Source organism: Martes martes (genome assembly GCF_963455335.1).
Source record: "Martes martes genome assembly, chromosome: 7".
Lineage (NCBI taxonomy): Eukaryota > Metazoa > Chordata > Mammalia > Carnivora > Mustelidae > Martes > Martes martes.
In genome coordinates this window covers 1,759,843-1,777,598 of record NC_137894.1, presented here as the reverse complement: position 1 = coordinate 1,777,598, position 17,756 = coordinate 1,759,843, and the positions used below count along the sequence as shown (strand labels likewise).

The 17,756-nt window shown below is 54.7% G+C and overlaps 1 protein-coding gene across 1 annotated transcript in view; it reads right to left on the bottom strand.

Moving 5' to 3' along the window:
* Positions 1-594: 594 nt before the first annotated feature.
* Positions 595-17,756, bottom strand: part of ABHD17C (abhydrolase domain containing 17C, depalmitoylase) — a gene marked incomplete at its 5' end in the record, with an annotated part of 40,982 nt that continues 23,820 nt past the window's right edge. Inside the window, 2 exon segments of the mRNA XM_080808829.1 lie at positions 595-1,850; positions 5,263-5,442. Coding sequence (XP_080664955.1) covers positions 1,631-1,850; positions 5,263-5,442 — 400 coding nt within the window. The 3' untranslated portion in view covers positions 595-1,630.

The window sequence follows — 17,756 nt, the reverse complement described above, 5'->3', positions numbered from 1 at the left end:
ACAGCGAGAGAGGGAACACAGGCAAGGGAAGTGGGAAAGGGAGAAGCAGGCTTCCCACAGAGCAGGGAGCCCGATGCGGGGCTCCATCCCAGGACCCCGGCTCATGACCTGAGCCGAAGGCAGATGCTTAACCGACTGAGCCACCCAAGCGCCCCTCTTAAAATGTTTTCTCTTCTTCTTTTTCTCCTTCCCTCCTTTCCTCCTCCTCTGCCTCCCTGGCTTCTCCCAAACATAGCCTCGGGTCTCTCACAGAACAAAGGTGTACATCTTGAGTGAGGCAGAACAGTCTGTAAGCCCCAGGGGTTTCTTCTTCAGCCCACATGAAGCGTTTTCTCGTGCGCTACTTGCCCAGGTGGAGCGACGGAGGGAAAGACAACAGGAGTAAGCCCCGCGTTCTGGTCCATGCATCCTTTATTCCATGACCGACCGCTGCGCCACACCAAAGCACAGCCCACAAACTTGCAATCCACCGCCATCCAGCTGTACAACAGTCTGAGGCTTACAGTACATTTAAGGCTTTTAAATTTGAAAAGAAAAATTCAAATCAAACCAAAGAACCCCCCGACCCCAGACCCCCGCCCAAGATGAGTAGTGTAGCAATGGTTACTCGGAGCAACTCCAGTGTCAAAACCCAAAGAACTCTTAAACTAAAAAGATCCATTTAGTGAAATTTTCATTACATAAATTCTTCAAAGCATAAACTCGTCTTTTTTTTTGTCTTGGAAATGTTATAAAATTTTTCTGAATAGCAAAACATAGGAATAAAAACATATTAACAAAATGTATTCAATCATTTACATTACAAACGAGGGATCCGCAGTTCATTATTGTAGCCTGACAAAAGAAAAGTACCATTAAGAATTTATGCACAATGGGATTGCAAATATGTACAGTACTTTAAAAAAGCCCACAAGGAGGACTTCACAGAAGGAAAGTCGGCTAGGCTCCTTGTTACACCAACCAGACAATCAAAATATTAAAACTCTGTTGACTAGTAATAAATTTACACTTAAAAAAACCCCAGTTTCCTTTTAAGAATATCCCAGTCATATTTATATTGGTTCTGGCTGATGAAGCTGTTCATGACAGTTTCGGTCCATGACCTTCTGTTGATTTTGGGGGGGTTGCGGTGGGGAGAATGGCGTAGTCACGAAACTTAACAAAGGAATTTTCGCCGCCCTAGTGTTCCAGTTAGACGGTCACGGCTCCACAGGGGACCGAGCCCACGAATCCAGAGGCTGAAAGAGAGGTGTGTATCAAGTACTGAGAACACGGAGAGAGGGCTGAGTCCTGCGGGAATGGACGGTCACCCGTGGGTACGGCTGGGCAACGGAGGCGAGCATCGTCTACACAGCACGGGGCAAACCGACCGCGCCCGCGTCTACCTCTCATCCCCGTTCCCGCCAGGCGGTGACACTGGGTGTCACCACCGTTGGGCGCCACGTGCTGTGAGGAGTGGAACGACCTCGAGGGACAGAAGATGGGGGGCTTGCTCGGGTCTGTGACCGGGACCCCGAGAGGCGGAGACCTCCTCCCAGTGGTCACGCCACGACCGCTTTCCAGTTCGAGCATGTGCAAAACAGAGGACTCGCGTGTTCACAGTAAGTGAGGTAAGATCTCGGCGTCTCCTTCAGGAATTCGGCAGTTCGTGGGATATGAACTGTTTTAGTCTTTCTAGGTATTGTGCGTAAAGCTCTATGTCGTTGTGCCCGGCCCCCTCCACCCACAGGGGTTCCACGGCGCGGGGACAGCGCTCGTACATGGCCAGGCCGTGGGAGAAATCGATGACCTCGTCCTCTGTACCATGAATGACCAGCACAGGCGAGGTGACTTTAGAGATCTTGTCAATGCTGCAAAACAGAACAGGGGCGGGGAGAGGGGGGCTCCGTTAGTGATGCCCACGGACAGCGCATGTCCCCTCTGATGTACCCGACAGTAACACCGAGCCCTTTTCCCCTTGTTTTTCTAGTGATTCATGCTTTTTTCTTTTTCCCAAATAACGTTTTCATTTTGAGGGCAATTTTGGCTTTCCAGAAATGGTGCAAAGGTTAACAGAGCTCCCCTAGGCCCCCAGCCCCTCCCCCTATAAGGCGAACACTGCACGTCACAGGACATGTCTGTCAAAACAGAAAAACCAAGGTGAGGGCACCGCTGTGAGCAGAGCCCCGCACACGGCCTGGATTTTGGTAGCTTTCCCACGGATGCCTTTGTTCTGTGGGATCCAGGATCCAGATAGGAACACCACGCGGCGTTGGGCCACCGTGTGCTCGGTCAAATTGTTATTATTAAAAACAGAACTAAAGCCACCAGACCAACGGTCCAGTAACTAATCTTTCTGAGATTCGCATTTGTGAGAGAGGATTGTTAAAAATAATCAACAGGCCGAAAGCTGACATGTCCGACGGAGCGTCTCTTCGGAAAGCCTGGACGCCCAACCCTCCGCCGCCCATGTCTGCGGTCTTCTTGGCGAGATCCCCTCAGTGTCGCCTCCAAAGATCCTCACAAACCCCGTCTCATAAACGCTAATGCCTTGTTTTCTCCGTAAAAACGGCACTGCTTCGCTTGGAGACACAGTGCAGTGCCGAGCGTGGCGTCCGAGGGATCTCGGGTTGTTTATAAGAACAGACTCTACCCTAAAGGACGAATATTTGAGGGTCTCCAGAAGAATGCGCCATCGCATTCTTGGGAAATGGAAACATTCCCCAAGAGGACTCCGAGGCTTAAGCCTCGTTGGCAGGGCATGCCGGCGACTTCTCCCATGGGGGACCGCCGTCTAACCTGCGGCGAGAGGGGCGGATCCGGCCGGTTGTCCTCGCACCGAAGCCCCTACCCGTGGCTTCTCTTTCTGCATCTGATCCCAGCCAAAGCTACACGGGGACACTGGCAGCCATCGTCCGCGGTGACCCGCGTGTCGTCTCGGGCACGACAAACACAAGGAAACATCTTCCACAGGCAGGGGCTCTGTGCGCCACATACGAGACCTCCCTGGATCTGCAGGGGCCACCAGGAGACAGGACAGCCCGGCTCCGGCTAGCTGAGGGGGCACTGGAGCCTGTGCCGGTAACAGCGACCTTGCATCAGGGTCCCAGCCCGAGACCTCCGGACGATGGTCACAGAACCTTTATCAGCAACTCGTGATGCCACCCAGCACTTCAGGATGTCCCAGGGAGTGGCAAAACCTGACCGGCCGTGGGGTTCGCCAAGATTGGGGGGGGCGATGAAACATCCCAGATTAGCAGTCGCGTTCAGAAACCTGTTCTTCTCCTGCCTGATGTTCGCGAGATGACTTCTGAGTTAAAAAGGTATTTACTGGCAGGATGGGCCTGGGGCTGGATTCCCCACTGCTCAACCTACAAGGAGAATCTCGAGGGCCGAGGCCGGCATCTGACTAAACGCAAAGGAGGGAAGGATAAGAAGCTACAAATCCAACCCGATCCAGACCCCTTCTGCCTGGTCCGTAATAGTCATAGGAAATGGGAAATCCTTTCCTTCAGAGAGAGGAACACGGACGGAGACAATCCTGACAATGGGGAGCGAGGGGCCCCGTGAGAGAACATGGCTACAGAGTCCAGCTCACGATGAAGGTCAGGGTGACCGTTCGTGGTTCGCGAGCTACCGTACTAACGCTCCAGGGCACCAGGGGGGAGCGCTGGCCTTCTGGGAAGTGTCCACACCCTACCTTCATCCAGTAAACTTGCCTCTGCCAGCCTCGGCAGCCTCATCTGTAAAACGACCCCCTTCTCCCAGCAGCAGGGAAGTCTATGTGAGGCGGGGGGACCACATAGCTCCCCGCCTGGGGGATCAGACCAGCCCGAGAAAGGCCGGTTGCTGGCTGACTGGTAATTAATAAGTTGTAATTAGTTGCCATGGCTGTATTTTAAGGTATATGGTAATTCAAGAGTCAGGAAACAACCCATTCATTTTGTTGCCACGGTAACTCCCAGCCTCGCCTCCCACAAACACGCTCCACATCTCCCTTCCCCAAAACGGGCAGCTCATTACCCATTCGGCACAAACAAGGCCACGTCGGAGCGGCACACACGCCCCACTTAGCACGCTGGCCACACCCGAAGGACTTTGCAGCGAGGTCCGCTTCCTCCCGGAGCTGGAGCTCCCTGAGTGCTGGGACCAGGCGCCCGGAGCCGAGGTTCACCCAGGGAGTTACCAAAGGCTTCTCTTTGCCGGAGGAGGACGGGCGGTGAGACGGCTGTTGACATATCCCAGCGACGCTCACTCCCCTCCGGCAGAATGGAAGCCAGGAGGGGCTCGATCTAAACCCTGAAACCGGGCTTGGTATCTGTGGGGGCGTTTTCCTACAGAAACGGCAACACGAGCCAGCCGGCCCTGCCCTTGACCACCTCAGACCTGCTTTAGTGATGCACGATGGGGAAAGTTTAGGGGGCAAATAGTTTTTATGGAACACACCGTCCTCGACTTGGATTTTTAAATAAATAAATAAATAAATAAATCTTCAAACAGAGGTATTCAAGGAGCCCCTGGCTCTCTGCCTTTGCGTTTAGAGTAGGGTGATGACCCGCTTCCCTTCCGTCCATCCTCGGGATGCGCCAACAGCCGGGGCGGGCCAGGAGGACCCAGCCGGGGGTGCTCCTCCACGTGCTTCCACAGGTGGGGCGGCCCGTGGGAAGAGATGGGGGGCAGAGCTCCTGGGGGTGTGTCCCCTGATACTAGGACGGTGGCCTGTTAACAAAGCCTGCAGCTCCTCTCGGCTTTCCCCTCCCTGCGCGGTGTCACCAACTGGCGAAGGGATGCTGAAGCCGAGGGTGCCCGCCACCTGATGTGCGTGCGCGGACCGCTGAGTCGTGCGCGCGGACCGCTGAGTCGTGCGTGCGGACCGCTGAGTCGTGTGTGTGGACCACTGAGGGCCGCGCCAGACGTTCTGCAAGGAGCTCTCGGCACCCACCACATATGCCCGTCTGCGCACGAGCGAGTATGGGATGGTGCTTGCTTCCAGGAGACACGGGTGCTTTGGTTTTCATCGCACACGTACAGCCGAGTCCCTTAACCCGGGATGTCAGTACAGGCGAGTCCTGTCATCTAGAAGAGTTCTACAGAGGACTCAGGCCCAGAGGACAAAGTCTCGGGCTGGTGGATGGGTCACCCTCACAGCCACATCCCCAAGGTGCCCGGCATGGGGCCAGCCGTGGGGCTGCACTCAGGAGAGACTGATCACCACGGGTCATGGTGGCCTCTGACCCCAGGTCACTGGGCATTCCAGTACCTGCGGTGGACGTGGGAGCTTACCTGGGGAATGCGTCAAAGCAGTACGTTTTCCTGGTGTCCGGGAAAGCCACACGCAGGCCCGACATCAGAGGTGAGTGGAGAATGACGGCAGCACACTCATACCTCGAGGCCAGGTCTACCGTGGGGACGGTCCCAATGCTCTGGCCGTACAAGATGATGTTCTCAGGGCTCACGCCGTACCTGGGGAGAAATCGGGGGGAGCTCACCATTAGCTAATAGACAGAAGACAGAGAGCGACAAAACCGTAACACCTTAAACTCACAAAACTCCCACGGCTACTGGTTTAAAACGACACCGTCTAACTTGTACAATAAACGTGGACTTCATACGAACACATGTGAGCAGCCTGTCTCAGGACGAAGGGACTGGGATTCTGTCCTCCACGACATTTTGTGAAAACAATGCACACGTCACGTTGTGGGGCGGGACTCAATGAAGTAAATAGGTCATAAACCCCATTTCCTAGCTCCAGAGTTCTCTCATTGCCCGTCCTCCCCCTTCAGAGTTTCTCTGATAATCACTGATTTCAGGATTTCTGAAAGAAAAGCAGAAGCTCGTCTGGCAGATTGTACTATTTTTATTAAGAGCACTTCAAGTGGGGTTTTAATAAAATATGAAAGGTATGAGCATTTATCAGAAAACGGTACAGAGAGACGATTAATTTGAAGACAAGTCTGTTTTCTTTAGCCTCTCCGTGGAGCCAAACCACTCGGCCTGTCCGCCAGCCGTCGCCCGATCTGCTCTCTCCCGGTGTTTAGTTGGCCCCCGCCGCACGCCTCCCGGGGCCCCAGCCCCCGAGGCCCACTGTGAGCACAGGCCTGGGCTCTGGCCACGGAATGTGAGCACGATGACAAGGGCCACCTGTGGGTGGCAGCTTCAGGGAGAAGGGTGTGACCCCCCTGCTGTGGGCGGGAAGCAGACGGGAGTCACGGGGGGCGGGGGTGGGGCGGCCCACGCAGAAGCATGCAGCAAAGGCAAAGAAGTCAGACAAGGTCAAGGATGAGCAGGGACATGGGAGGGGGGCTCTGTCACACGGCTGCGGGCGTGCAAACCCGTTCAAGCGCCTGGAAATTCATCCCCTCTCATCTGGTAACGCTGAAGCCCGGAATCGACAATTGCACTTTTCAGAGTAAATACCTCCTGCACCTTCTGGGACCATGTGACCTTTGCTCTGATAACAGCCGTCGGTGATCGCAGCTGTCAGCCGGTAATGGAGGGGACAGTGGGACCTCAGCCGGGCTTTTTCCCCAACCAGCTCCCGGGAATGACATAGGGAAATGGGGTTCTTAAAAGCAATCGGGGAGGGAATGGCTATTTCTGGCAGGGACACGCTGTGTTTACGGAGAGTTGGCATCTGAGCTGTACCACGAGGGGAAGACGGGACTCCAACACGTGGTGGATAAAGAGAACTTCCTCCCCGAGCAGCGTCAGGAGCACACAGCTCGGCACGGGAAAGTGTGGGAAAGAGAGGAGCAGGTGCGAGCCCGGTGCGCGGGTTGGGGGGCTGCGGAGCTGAGACGTCTGGGAGCCGATGTCTGGGGCACATCTGGGAGCGGCCAGTGTGCTATGGGTCAGAACTTGTCCTGAAGACGAGGAGGGGCACAGGCGGCACCCCAGGGCAAGGTGACAGGAACAAAGTTAATGCTCTGACAAGAGTCACCTTCCAGTGGCTTGAGGGATGGATGACAGAAGCGTGCCAAGGGGGCAGGGAGACAGTCAAGGGACTATTAAGAATCATACGGGGTTGGGGGGCAGGGCAGAGGGGGCCTGGGCGACTCAGTGGGTGAAGCGTCTGCCTTCAGCTCAGGTCCTGATCTCAGGGTCCTGGGAATTGAGCCCCTTGAATCATCGGGCTCCCTGCTCAGTGGGGAGCCTGCTTCTCCCTCTGCCCCTCCTCTTTCTCTCTCTCAAATAAATAAAATCCTTTTAAAAAATCACACAAGGAAGAGAGAACAGAAGAGTACAATAAATTTTAAAAAACCAACAGAAGAAAGAGAGGCTCTGTCCTCCCACAGACATAGGTGCACAGACCCTGGTCCGCCCTCTCTTTCTAGAGGGACGTGTCTGTGTGGCCCCAGCCCCTGGCACTTGGCACCACCCAATGCAACTGTGCCTTTGGAAGAATGTCCCAGGATGAAGGTCTCAGGGGTCCTTGTCTGGGCAGAAGCAGTTGGAAGGGGAGGTTATTACACAATGATCAGCAGAAAGAATTTTGAGAGAGAGGTCTGAGCCAGGAACAGGGGGCCATAGGACCCTAGACCCCAAATCCCTGAGTCTGAGAGCCTGTCAGTGAGGCCAGAAGACAATGCAACCAGAAGGTGCATCTGTAGGGTGTCAGCAGGCCGCCACACAGGAAAATGCCCCCCCACTAGGGGAAGCCAAGCCGGCTCCCTCCACCGCAGCCCCCAGAGCTCCTTCCACCCTGGACGGGGAGGCCCACTCCAGCAGGGGTTTTCAACCCAGGGCTCAGGGACCCTTGAGGGGAGCAAGATTAAGACTGGCGTCCTCTCCTCCCTCTACATTTTCATCCGATTCCTTAAGTTATCTCTGACTCCCCCCCAAAAAAGCACAATGGCCACTGGCCACTTCGTGGGAATGGGGAGGTGTGAGGGGCTCGGAGAACACCAGAGAGAGAAGGAACCCACATCTGGAGTGTGGGTCCTCCTTTCCTATCAGTTACGAACAAAGGGGTCTTCGAGCAAAGAAAAAGAGAAGAGGAGGAGAAAACCTGAAACTGAAGGCCACGGTTGAAGAAACAATTAATACTGAAAGTGAGAAACTCAGTGCAGCCCCCCCAGTCAGCATGGCGTGAGCCTCACCCTCCGCGCCCCGATCCACAGGCTGGCGAGGATCACACGGGATAACCTACGGAGCGATGAGCATCCCTATGCCGCCAGGATCCTGTCTTCTACACGAGCCTCCCTGGGGCCCCACGGAACAAAGACGGGAGTGATGAGCCCACGCCCAAGGGGTGTGCCCGCGGGACAGGGCAGCCTTCTCTCCCCAGGTCCCGAATCCGTCCATCCTCGTCCATCCTCGGACACTGAGATCTCACAGAGGGGCTGGAGCTGCTTCGCAGAAAGGCTCGGCTCCTGGCATCCCGTTGGCCGCACCCCACAGCCAGTACCAGCCTCGACAAATCCCCGCTTTCCTGTGCAGACCTACGTCCCTGGTCACAACCAGCACTCTGTACTCCAAGCTTCGCTCGAGAATGTCACCAGGTAAAACACAAACACACCAGCCGCAAAGGGAAAACACAATTATGTTAAAGTCAAGAACTTCTGCTGATGAGAAGACCCCGTGGAAAAGTAAAAGGCAAGTCACCTGACGAGAAAGCCACCTGCCACCCCAGAGCACCAGCCAAGGGCTCATACCCAGAATCTCCAGAGAGTTACTCCAAAGTGAGAAAAAGACAACCAAGCCGCGCGTGCGTGCCCACACACACACACACACACACATGGCGTTTTACAAAATGGGCATTTGATCAAAGAAGAAATCTCAAATGGCAGGGAGGCAGGTGGAGGGGACCGCCGGCTTCATTAGGAAAAAAGGAAATGCAGATTAAACCATCATGTGATACAGACAAAAACTTAAAGGTGCAGGGGACCCAGTGTTAACAAAGACAGTGAACCACAGACACAAAATTACATTTTAGGGACATTCCTGTCTGGTTGATCTATTTTGCAACCAAAAAATACTGTTTGAAAGTTCACCGGCTACGGGCGCCTGGAGGTTCAGTCATTAAGCCTCTGCCTTCAGCCCAGGTTGTGATCTCAGCGGCCTGGGATGCAGCCCCGCGTCAGGCTCCCTGCTTCTCCACCTCCCCGCACCCCACGCGTGCTTGTGCTCTGACTCTCTTTCTCTCAAATAAATAAATAAAATTAAAAAAAAAAAAGTTCACGAGGTAGTTCAGATATGGAGACAGCGGTCACAAAGACTGTTAGAACTCATGGTACATTGTCTGCTAAAAATGAACCTCATAAGGAAACAAGAGGCCATTAAAAAAGTATGTCTCGGAAAGACAGTGTGGGAAGAACTCATGCTGCCACGTTCAGTAAAAAGTACTCTACGAAAACAGGGTCACAATTACGTGCCTTCGAACAAAACCTATATATGGAAAAGGGACCTGAAATCAAGATATAAAATGGGAACGGTGTGGACCTTCATTCAGGCAGTGAGAGTTTTCATTTCCTTCTTTTCTTTTTTAAAGTCATCTCTACGCCCAACGTGGGGCTTGAACTCACAGCCCCAAAACCAAGACCACACTCCGCCGACTGAGCCAGCCGGGCGCTCTCATTTCTAATCCCAGATTTCCTTGAATTACTAGGTACTTGCTTGTTTAAAAGCACCAGTACGTTTAGGTACTGTCAGTTATTTCTGCAAAGGGTCGGTAAGCATTCCGCTCAGGGCCAGGGTTCCTGAGCTAGACGAGTTTTGCAAACTGTAGAGTGCTGGTCCAGTGTTCACGTTGGTTAGTATTACGTTCGGGGCTTTCCCACTGCTTGCTCCTGCCTTTACCAGACTGTCTGATAACAAATGAGGAACTGGAAAGGGGGCCGGGTGGGGAGGTATCAAAGATTTTCGGTGGCACTTATAAGGGGCCTCTGTTCCCCTTTGCAGAGGAGGGCCCTTGAGTGTGTCCTTTTCACCACTTGGGTTTTGTTTTTGGTGGAAAAAAGGTACAAGATTGATAACCTCTATTCCAATGGTTCCAAACTGAGAAGTATCTGAATTTCTTGAATTTGGGGGAATTAAAAGTAAATTCCCTTATTGAGAAATTTTCCATTAGTAGAAATTCCAGTGGGTTTGTGGATTTCTCAGACTACACGCTGAGGGATATGGAGTAAAAAGTAGGGCCAGGTCCTAAAGCCCCTTTAGCTTTCAAATTAAATAAAAAAAAGGGAAACACAGCCAGTAAACAGAACCTGCTCACAGAGGCCGTGGGAAACACAGGGCATTCTAAGATTATAGCTTTAAAAACAAAGGGCAGGACCAAGTGCAAAGTATTCTTTCAAAAACATCAATGACCAAGTCCCAAACCTCCATTCTGAAATGAAGCATTCGTGCATTGCTCGGCCCAGGGAAGCCGGTGGGGGACGCACCCAGGTGAGCCGGGCGGCCGGGGCAAGCGGCAGGTGCAGTGGGTGGGGAGACGGGGGCAGACACAGTCTCGGGGGCGGGGGGTGGGGGGCAGTGGCTCAGCAAGGCTGTGTGTGGGGGCCGGGAAGGTCAGGGAAACCAAGTACACACAGACAAGCCCGAGCACAGCCGGGAGGTGGCCTCCGCCATCAGACCTGGAGGGAGCACCCTGCAGAGGTCAGGCCCCCCGGGGGATCTGTGGAGCAGGTGCAGAGAGGACAGGAACCCGCCCGCCCTCGGAGGCACAGCCGAGAGCTGGGGAGAACGCAGACGCCAGCGCACCTGTGCACTCCCAGGACAGCTGATGGCACCGAGCCACGGCGGCAAAGGCTGGGTGGGTTCAGACAAAAACGCCAGGGAAACTTGGCCCATGTGTGTGGTCACGAAGGCCCGCGACTGCGCGGTGACGTAGGCCACCCGGGGGGCAGGGGGGTGTCAGGACGGGGGCGGGGTGCCGGAGGGGCGCGTGTTCACACCGTTCCCGGCAGGCCCTTCTCCCACTTCCAGACCTACTCCCCCCTCTTTCCCTCCGCTCCTCTTGGAGCACCTCGCGGGGCCCCACTCTGTCCTGCAGTGTCCTCTCTTCACACGTGCGCCCCGTGGGCCTCATCCGGCGTGAGCCCAGCGGGCACCTGACACCCAGGAACGGCGCGATGACTATCTGTGCCCTGAGCGCGCGGCTGCACGGGCCTCCCAACATGGGCCTCCCAACATGCGTTCACGCACTGACACCGTGGCCCAGCCCCAGCACCCAGCACCCAGCACAGCCCAGCACAGCGCCCAGCCCAGCACCCAGGCCAGCCCTTTCTACCGGCATTTCTCCCTGACGGCCCCCAACCCTTCAGACTCAACACCGCCCACACTGGGTGCATTGTACCCCCTCCCCCAAACTCCCCTCTCCCCCCCATCGCCAGAGCCTTGACTGCCCAGGCTTCAGGATGTGCTGGGTTTCTCGAGCTTCTCTCCCCTGCCCCCACAGACTCTCAGTCACTGAATCCTGCCGTTCCCGCCTCTGAGATGTTTGTGGGACGATCGCGTCCCTGACACCACTGCTCTGTGGTGGCTTCCTCTGAGATGTTTGTGGGACGATCGCGTCCCTGACACCACTGCTCTGTGGTGGCTTCCTCTGAGATGTTTGTGGGACGATCGCGTCCCTGACACCACTGCTCTGTGGTGGCTTCCTGGGGTCGAACGAGCTCTCCCTGTCAGTTCGGCACATGAAGGACAGGAACATCCCCACAGGCTCCCAGGGTCTGTGGCTCACGGGTCTTTCTGGAAGGCTCACCACGTGCCTCCACCTCCCCCCCGAGGCTCACAGGGCCCAGGGGGCTGGGACTGCTCAAACCACCCACCTGTCCCGCCCTGTCCTTCAGGTTTGTGCGTCTTGGGCTACGGCAGGGGAGGAGGCCGGTGTCCTAGTTCCCGATCGCTGACCTGGTTTCCATCCCGCCTGCACCTGCTCATGGTTGAGCCTGGTCACTCCCACTGCGGACCCCTCCTCTCCTCTCTCTGCCCGTCTCTGCCCCGATGCCATCGTCTGAGCTGCCGTGTGACGACATTCCCCACTGCACTCCATTCCCATCGGGAGACAGAGACAGAGACAGACGGGGCGCCTGGCTGGCTCAGTCCGTGGACCAGGCACTCAACCTGGGGGTTGTGAGCGGAGCCCCATGTTGGGCACAAAGATGACTTAAAAACAAAATCTTTTTTTTTTTTTTAAAGATTTTATTTATTTATTTGTCAGAGTGAGCACAGGCAGACAGAGTACCAGGCAGAGGGAGACGGAGAAGCAGGCTCCCGCTGAGCAAGGAGCCTGATGTGGGACTCAATCCCAGGACGCTGGGATCATGACCAGAGCCGAAGGCAGTGGCTTAACCAACTGAGCCACCCAGGCATCCCTTAAAAACAAAATCTTAAAACAAATACAAGAAGAGACAGAGAGTAAAGAAGAAACGTCACGTTACTTTGCTAATCACACCCTCTGGCAAACCACCGTCCCTGAGGTAGAAGTTCACGTACTGAGATGGTCGCCCACGGTCTGGCCCCACCTCACTATCGTGACCTTCTATCTTGCCTGCAAACGAACCTGCTACCACAGTCAGACCCCGCACTGTATCCTGAACAGTCCCTGCCTGGAAGACTCCGGGGTCCCACCGGCTTCACACACGTCTCCTGGACGCCGGTCGGCGTCGGATCCTCTCCCTCCTGACCACTCAGCCGAGGACGCAGCGACATGACAGTGTGTGAGGTGGACCAGGTGGACCAGGACGGGACTGTAAGCCCCACACACGGGCAGGCCCCACACAGGGGCAGGCAAACAAAACCTGCCCTCGGGGCTCCCCCGTACCTCAGAGGCTTTTCTTCCTTTGCGTGGAACGTGGCTCCAGTCAAAGGCTGCTTTCACACCAATCACAACCGAATCCCACATATTGTTATCACTCCAGTGGCGAGATAATGCCTCCAAGCTCAGCATCTTCCTGATGCTCTGATGGGGCTTCTGGAATCTCCGGTCTGCAAACCAGCAGATGAGTCGGTCCATCAAGGACCACGACGACAGCTAGTGAGCACCGATTCTGGTGTGATATAAGATTTACTTAAGACCCAAAGCAGGAAAGTCAAGTCTCCCAAATTTTGCCAGGGGGAAGCAACGGCCCCCAAGAACCACACCCTGGAAACCTACAACCCCTCCCACCCCAAACCTCTCTAAGGGTCTACCACCTTCCTGCGTCACAAGCAACGTCGAGTTCGGGCTGGCCACCCCCCGCGTAGGTCTTCGCTCCCATCGGCTCCCATCGGCACCAGGACGCACCCCAGGAGCCCCGCACCCCTGGAGCCCCGCAGCCCAGGGCCGTGAGAGCCAGAGCTGGGCGGGCGTGTCCTGTGGGAACAATCCGTTTGCTGATAATGTACAACATGTTTGTTTTCCTTTTAACATGAGGCTTTCATTTCTGCCTACAAACATGGAGAAGGAGAGCCTCCCCAAGACACACACATCCTGTTTAAGTCAGCGGACCTTGACTCTGCCCTGTGTCAGCAGCACTTATCTTCACAAGAAGCGCGCTTGGCACAGTTCCACGCACTTTGAAGTCAATATTTTAAATATTTCAGAGCTAGAATTCCTGGTGGAAATATCTTGAGACGTAGGACAAAGATAAATACACAAGGTAATGTGAATGTTAGCTGAAGGACGAGATCGGGGATGGTGGGAAACCCCAAAAACTTTAGGGCACAGCCTCAGAGTGAAAGTCTCGCCCATGCAGGGAGAGCAGGTGTGTAAAAAGGACTCGCCAAAAACCACGGGCACAGAAACGGTGAACCAGGCTTTCACTTTCTGTAGCCAAAGCTTAACAAATGTGCACCTTATATTTAATTATGAGGAAGATGAAAAAAGCAGCAATCACCCGAAACGTGCTTGTTTTCCCTTTTTAAAAATACACCTGTGTAGGGCGCCTGGGTGGCTCAGTGGGTTAAGCCGCTGCCTTCGGCTCAGGTCACGATCTCAGGGTCCTGGGATCGAGTCCCGCATCGGGCTCTCTGCTCAGCGGGGAGCCTGCTTCCCTCTCTCTCTGCCTGACTCTCTGCCTGCTTGTGATCTCTGTCAAATAAATAAGTAAAATCTTTAAAAAAAAAATACACCTGTGTAGGTTTAGACATTTTTTTTTTGGTACACACGATGTTTCACAAACAGATTTCTATCCGTCATTCATTCAAAGGTGAGAAGCAAAGGAAACAAAGTAACCGCTTCATGACTACGGTTGGAGAAAAGTAACAATTTGAAAGGTCAGTGGCGTCCATTGTAAGTTTGTTGCTTTTCTTGTGATCAAGGGAATGTGCTTAACAGAGACATTTATAAACAAGATAATTATAACCTCTGGAAGTTTCACTAACCCCGGGGTGTTCAAGGTATTTTTTCAACAGTGGTTATCAAATAAAATGTGGCAAATACAACAGTGAAAGTGGCCGCATCCACTGGACATTGACAGTGACACGGGGAGAAACGATGTGCTCCCGGGTTATGAGTTTTTGGGGAAATAAAGAACCAAAAGTGATTCAAGCCAAGAAAGAACAAGAAAACCAAGTCGAAGCTGAGGCAAAATGAGTATCCCGGCCGGTGGGTTTCTCGGAGCACAGGGCGGGGATGATCAAAACGGGGACGGGGGAGTCAGGACGTGCAGAAGCGGAGCTGGAAGCCCCCTGCAAAGGAGGGAGGGGACAGAGCCGGGCTGGCGGGGGCTCACTTCTAGAAGCAGAGGGACACAAAAGGAGGGGCAGCCCAGGACGGCAGGGTCGGGGAACATGCACGAGATCCCAGGGCGGCGTCCAGGGACTCTCGTGCGGCGCCCGGGGACTGCGGGAAGGAAGAAGCCCGTGGGCTGCAGTGTTTGGGGTCGTTCAGATCAGATGCGTCCGCGGCAAGTCGTGCTGGGGGAGGGACAGAGCGGAAGACGACCCCACAGCCAGCGGCTGGCGGGGGGGGGGGGGGGGGGCGGGGCACAGAGGGAAACCGGGGAGGAGATGACGGCGGGTGGAATTTTGTTTGTTCCGTTAGAAAGTCAGTCTGGGAAGACAGAGCCTCAAGCTACAGCAGCATCTCAGGAAGGCACATGAGTCAGACTCTCGGGGGCATCGTAAGAAAAAACCTTCCTGGGGCGCCCGGCTGGCCCGGTCGGTGGAACGCTGCCACTCTTGATCTCGGGGTCGTGAGTTCGAGCCCCGGGCTGGGGGTAGAGATGACTTAAAAATAAAATCTTTGAAAAAAGGATAAGAAAAATCTTCCTGAAATTGCTCTGATGTCCGTACTAGATGGACCGGGGCCTGGGCACCCCTCAGCATCCCCCTGGCTGGGGCTCCGAGGAAGCCGAGCAGGGGGGAGGCGGCGGCCGGGAAGAACCATCCGGGCCAGGAAAACACACCTTGCAAGCAACTCGCGCACAGCCCTCCAAACGTATCGGGACCCGTGTTCCCCGAGTTCTACAAAGCAGAGTCCCCCCCTTGGGAACGGCCTTTCTCCTATGTAGGATGTTTGAAATTTCCTTCCAAATGGGAGGGAGGTGGTGTCAGGCCCAAACCCACCTTCAAGACAACTTCATTCTCACTGACATTCGAGACTGTTCTCTGTGTCACAGCGAAGATAAACAAGACCCGGCATGCCTTAATTTTAACTAAAAACAAACAAACAAACAAAAAACCCAGTTTGCAGAAGAAAAGGCAGAATAACATGAAGGATATAAAATCAACTCTTTAGATCTGTTACAATTAAAATGGGAGAATTTGCTGGAGCTTGTCTGAGTAGAATTGTGCGTGGAATTGTGCTAATGATCACGGAAAGACTCCTGCATTCTCTAATGATCTACTGTGTTGGAAAGGCCAGAAGATGCTGCTCCCCACCCCCCACCCATGCCCCTGGCTCCACAAATACCAGGAAATGGTTAGAATCCCACCTTCCCTACTTTTTTGAGAGAATTCCATGAGCGGGCTTAGGTAAAACGTCTGACACAGACATCTGACCAAAAAAACCCATTTAACAAATAGCACTTCCGTCCCACCAATACAAACACGGACTGACGGCCAGATAACGCCTTGCGGGATCTACCTATTCCGTATCCAAGGATCACAGCCAAAAGGAAGGTAGACATCTCATGACATCTCTGCGATGGGGAGAAACTTTAAAAAAATCTAATTTCAGGGTTGCCTGGGGGGGCCCAGCCGGTGAAGCGTCTGCCTTTAGTGCAGGTTGTGATCTCGGGGTCCAGGGATCGAGCCCCACATCGGGCTCCCTGCTCAGCACCGAGTCCATTTTGCCCTCTTCCTCTCCCTCTACGCTCTCTCTCAAATAAGTAAAAAAAATCTTCCAAAAAAAACACCTCATTTCATGATCTACCTCTTCGCCCAGCCTAAACATTATTTCTTAAAACAGGATGCTCAAGAATCCAATTCCTAATTATTTTATCCCACTATAAGGTGAGTTCTGACAACAGCTGTGGTCCAGACACGAGACCCGGGTCGGTGAGTCTGCCCGGCTTGACACTGACTTGCAAACACGGTAGAACTAGGAATGTCGCGCCAGGCCTTGCATCCCATCACTGAAGCGGTCTCTGTAAACGAGAAAATCCTTGGAGGTCACATCCCAGGGACAGAGCATTTCCGAGTGCCCATCTCCGCGCCCTGGAGCTACGGGTGTGAATGCACACCCTGGGTGACCACCGCTGGGACGGGCAGAGCTGGAACCAGGACGGTCAGTCCGCATTCCCAGGACACCTGTGCGGTCTTCTGTGGCACCTGCGGAGGTTACCTGCGTCCCCAACCAGAAAGGGCCTCCCTGCAAGGAGGAAAGCGAAGCTGACGGAGGGGGCCGGCGGGCCGTTCACATGCGCGTCCACGAGGGCGGACCTGGGTGGGGCTGGGACGAGCCTCTTGGACGCTGGGCTCAAACCAGTCGTTTGCGAGCTCCTCGGTGCGCGGCCATGACCGCGTGAAGGTGTGGGGCTGGGCATCTGCACAGCGGGCTAGAAGCACAAGCAGACTTTGAAACCAGGCCACCCGAGGTCTGACTGCTGGCCCTGCCCTGCACCCACGGCCGGACCGCTCTGAGCCCCACCTCACAGGGGGTGTAAGGGTCCCCTCCCAGGCCTCAGGCACGAAACTCCATGATGGTCCTCCCGGCCCCCTGGGGCTGCTTTCCAGCGTCCACGGCCCGACAAGGCACAAACAGGACCTAACAGGGCCCTTGGACAGCTGCTCTGAAGCCCGCGGGCGGGCTCCCTCCCCAGCACAGGCGGGGCACTGCCCGACTCTACCTGGCGATGCCCTTTGGGCGGCTTCGCGTCCACCCACAATGCAAGTCTGCTAGTAAGCCCTCTCCCCGAGCAGACCCAGCAAAGAAGCCCCTGTCCCTCCTCGATGGCATCTTGCTTCCCCTCTCTGGGGCCGAACCCCCGCTTTGGGCCTGTCTTGTGTCATTCCTCCTCACGCCCCTACTCTTCCTTCTGCTTCCAGAACCTTCCATCTTCCCCCACATCCTCCTTCTTAAGAGCACAGAAAGTTCACGGCATCAATCATGGAAATATCACAAACCACAGGACAGGGATGGAGAGGCCCTTAGAGATCATAGAGACGGATCACTTTATTTTATAGATAAGGGGACTCGAGCTTTAAGAGGTTACTAACCTAACTCAGAGTCGTAATCACTAAGACAGCTGCTACTTTAGGGCCCCAGAATATGGCTTCAACCGGGAGGAAGAACTAGGATTTCTACGAATGACAACCAGGCCAGTGAAAGCATCACGTCGTGGCACGGCCTCGGAAGGGGGCAGGCCTGTCCGAATCCCGCCCTGTGACTGGTGAGTCGGCTGTGC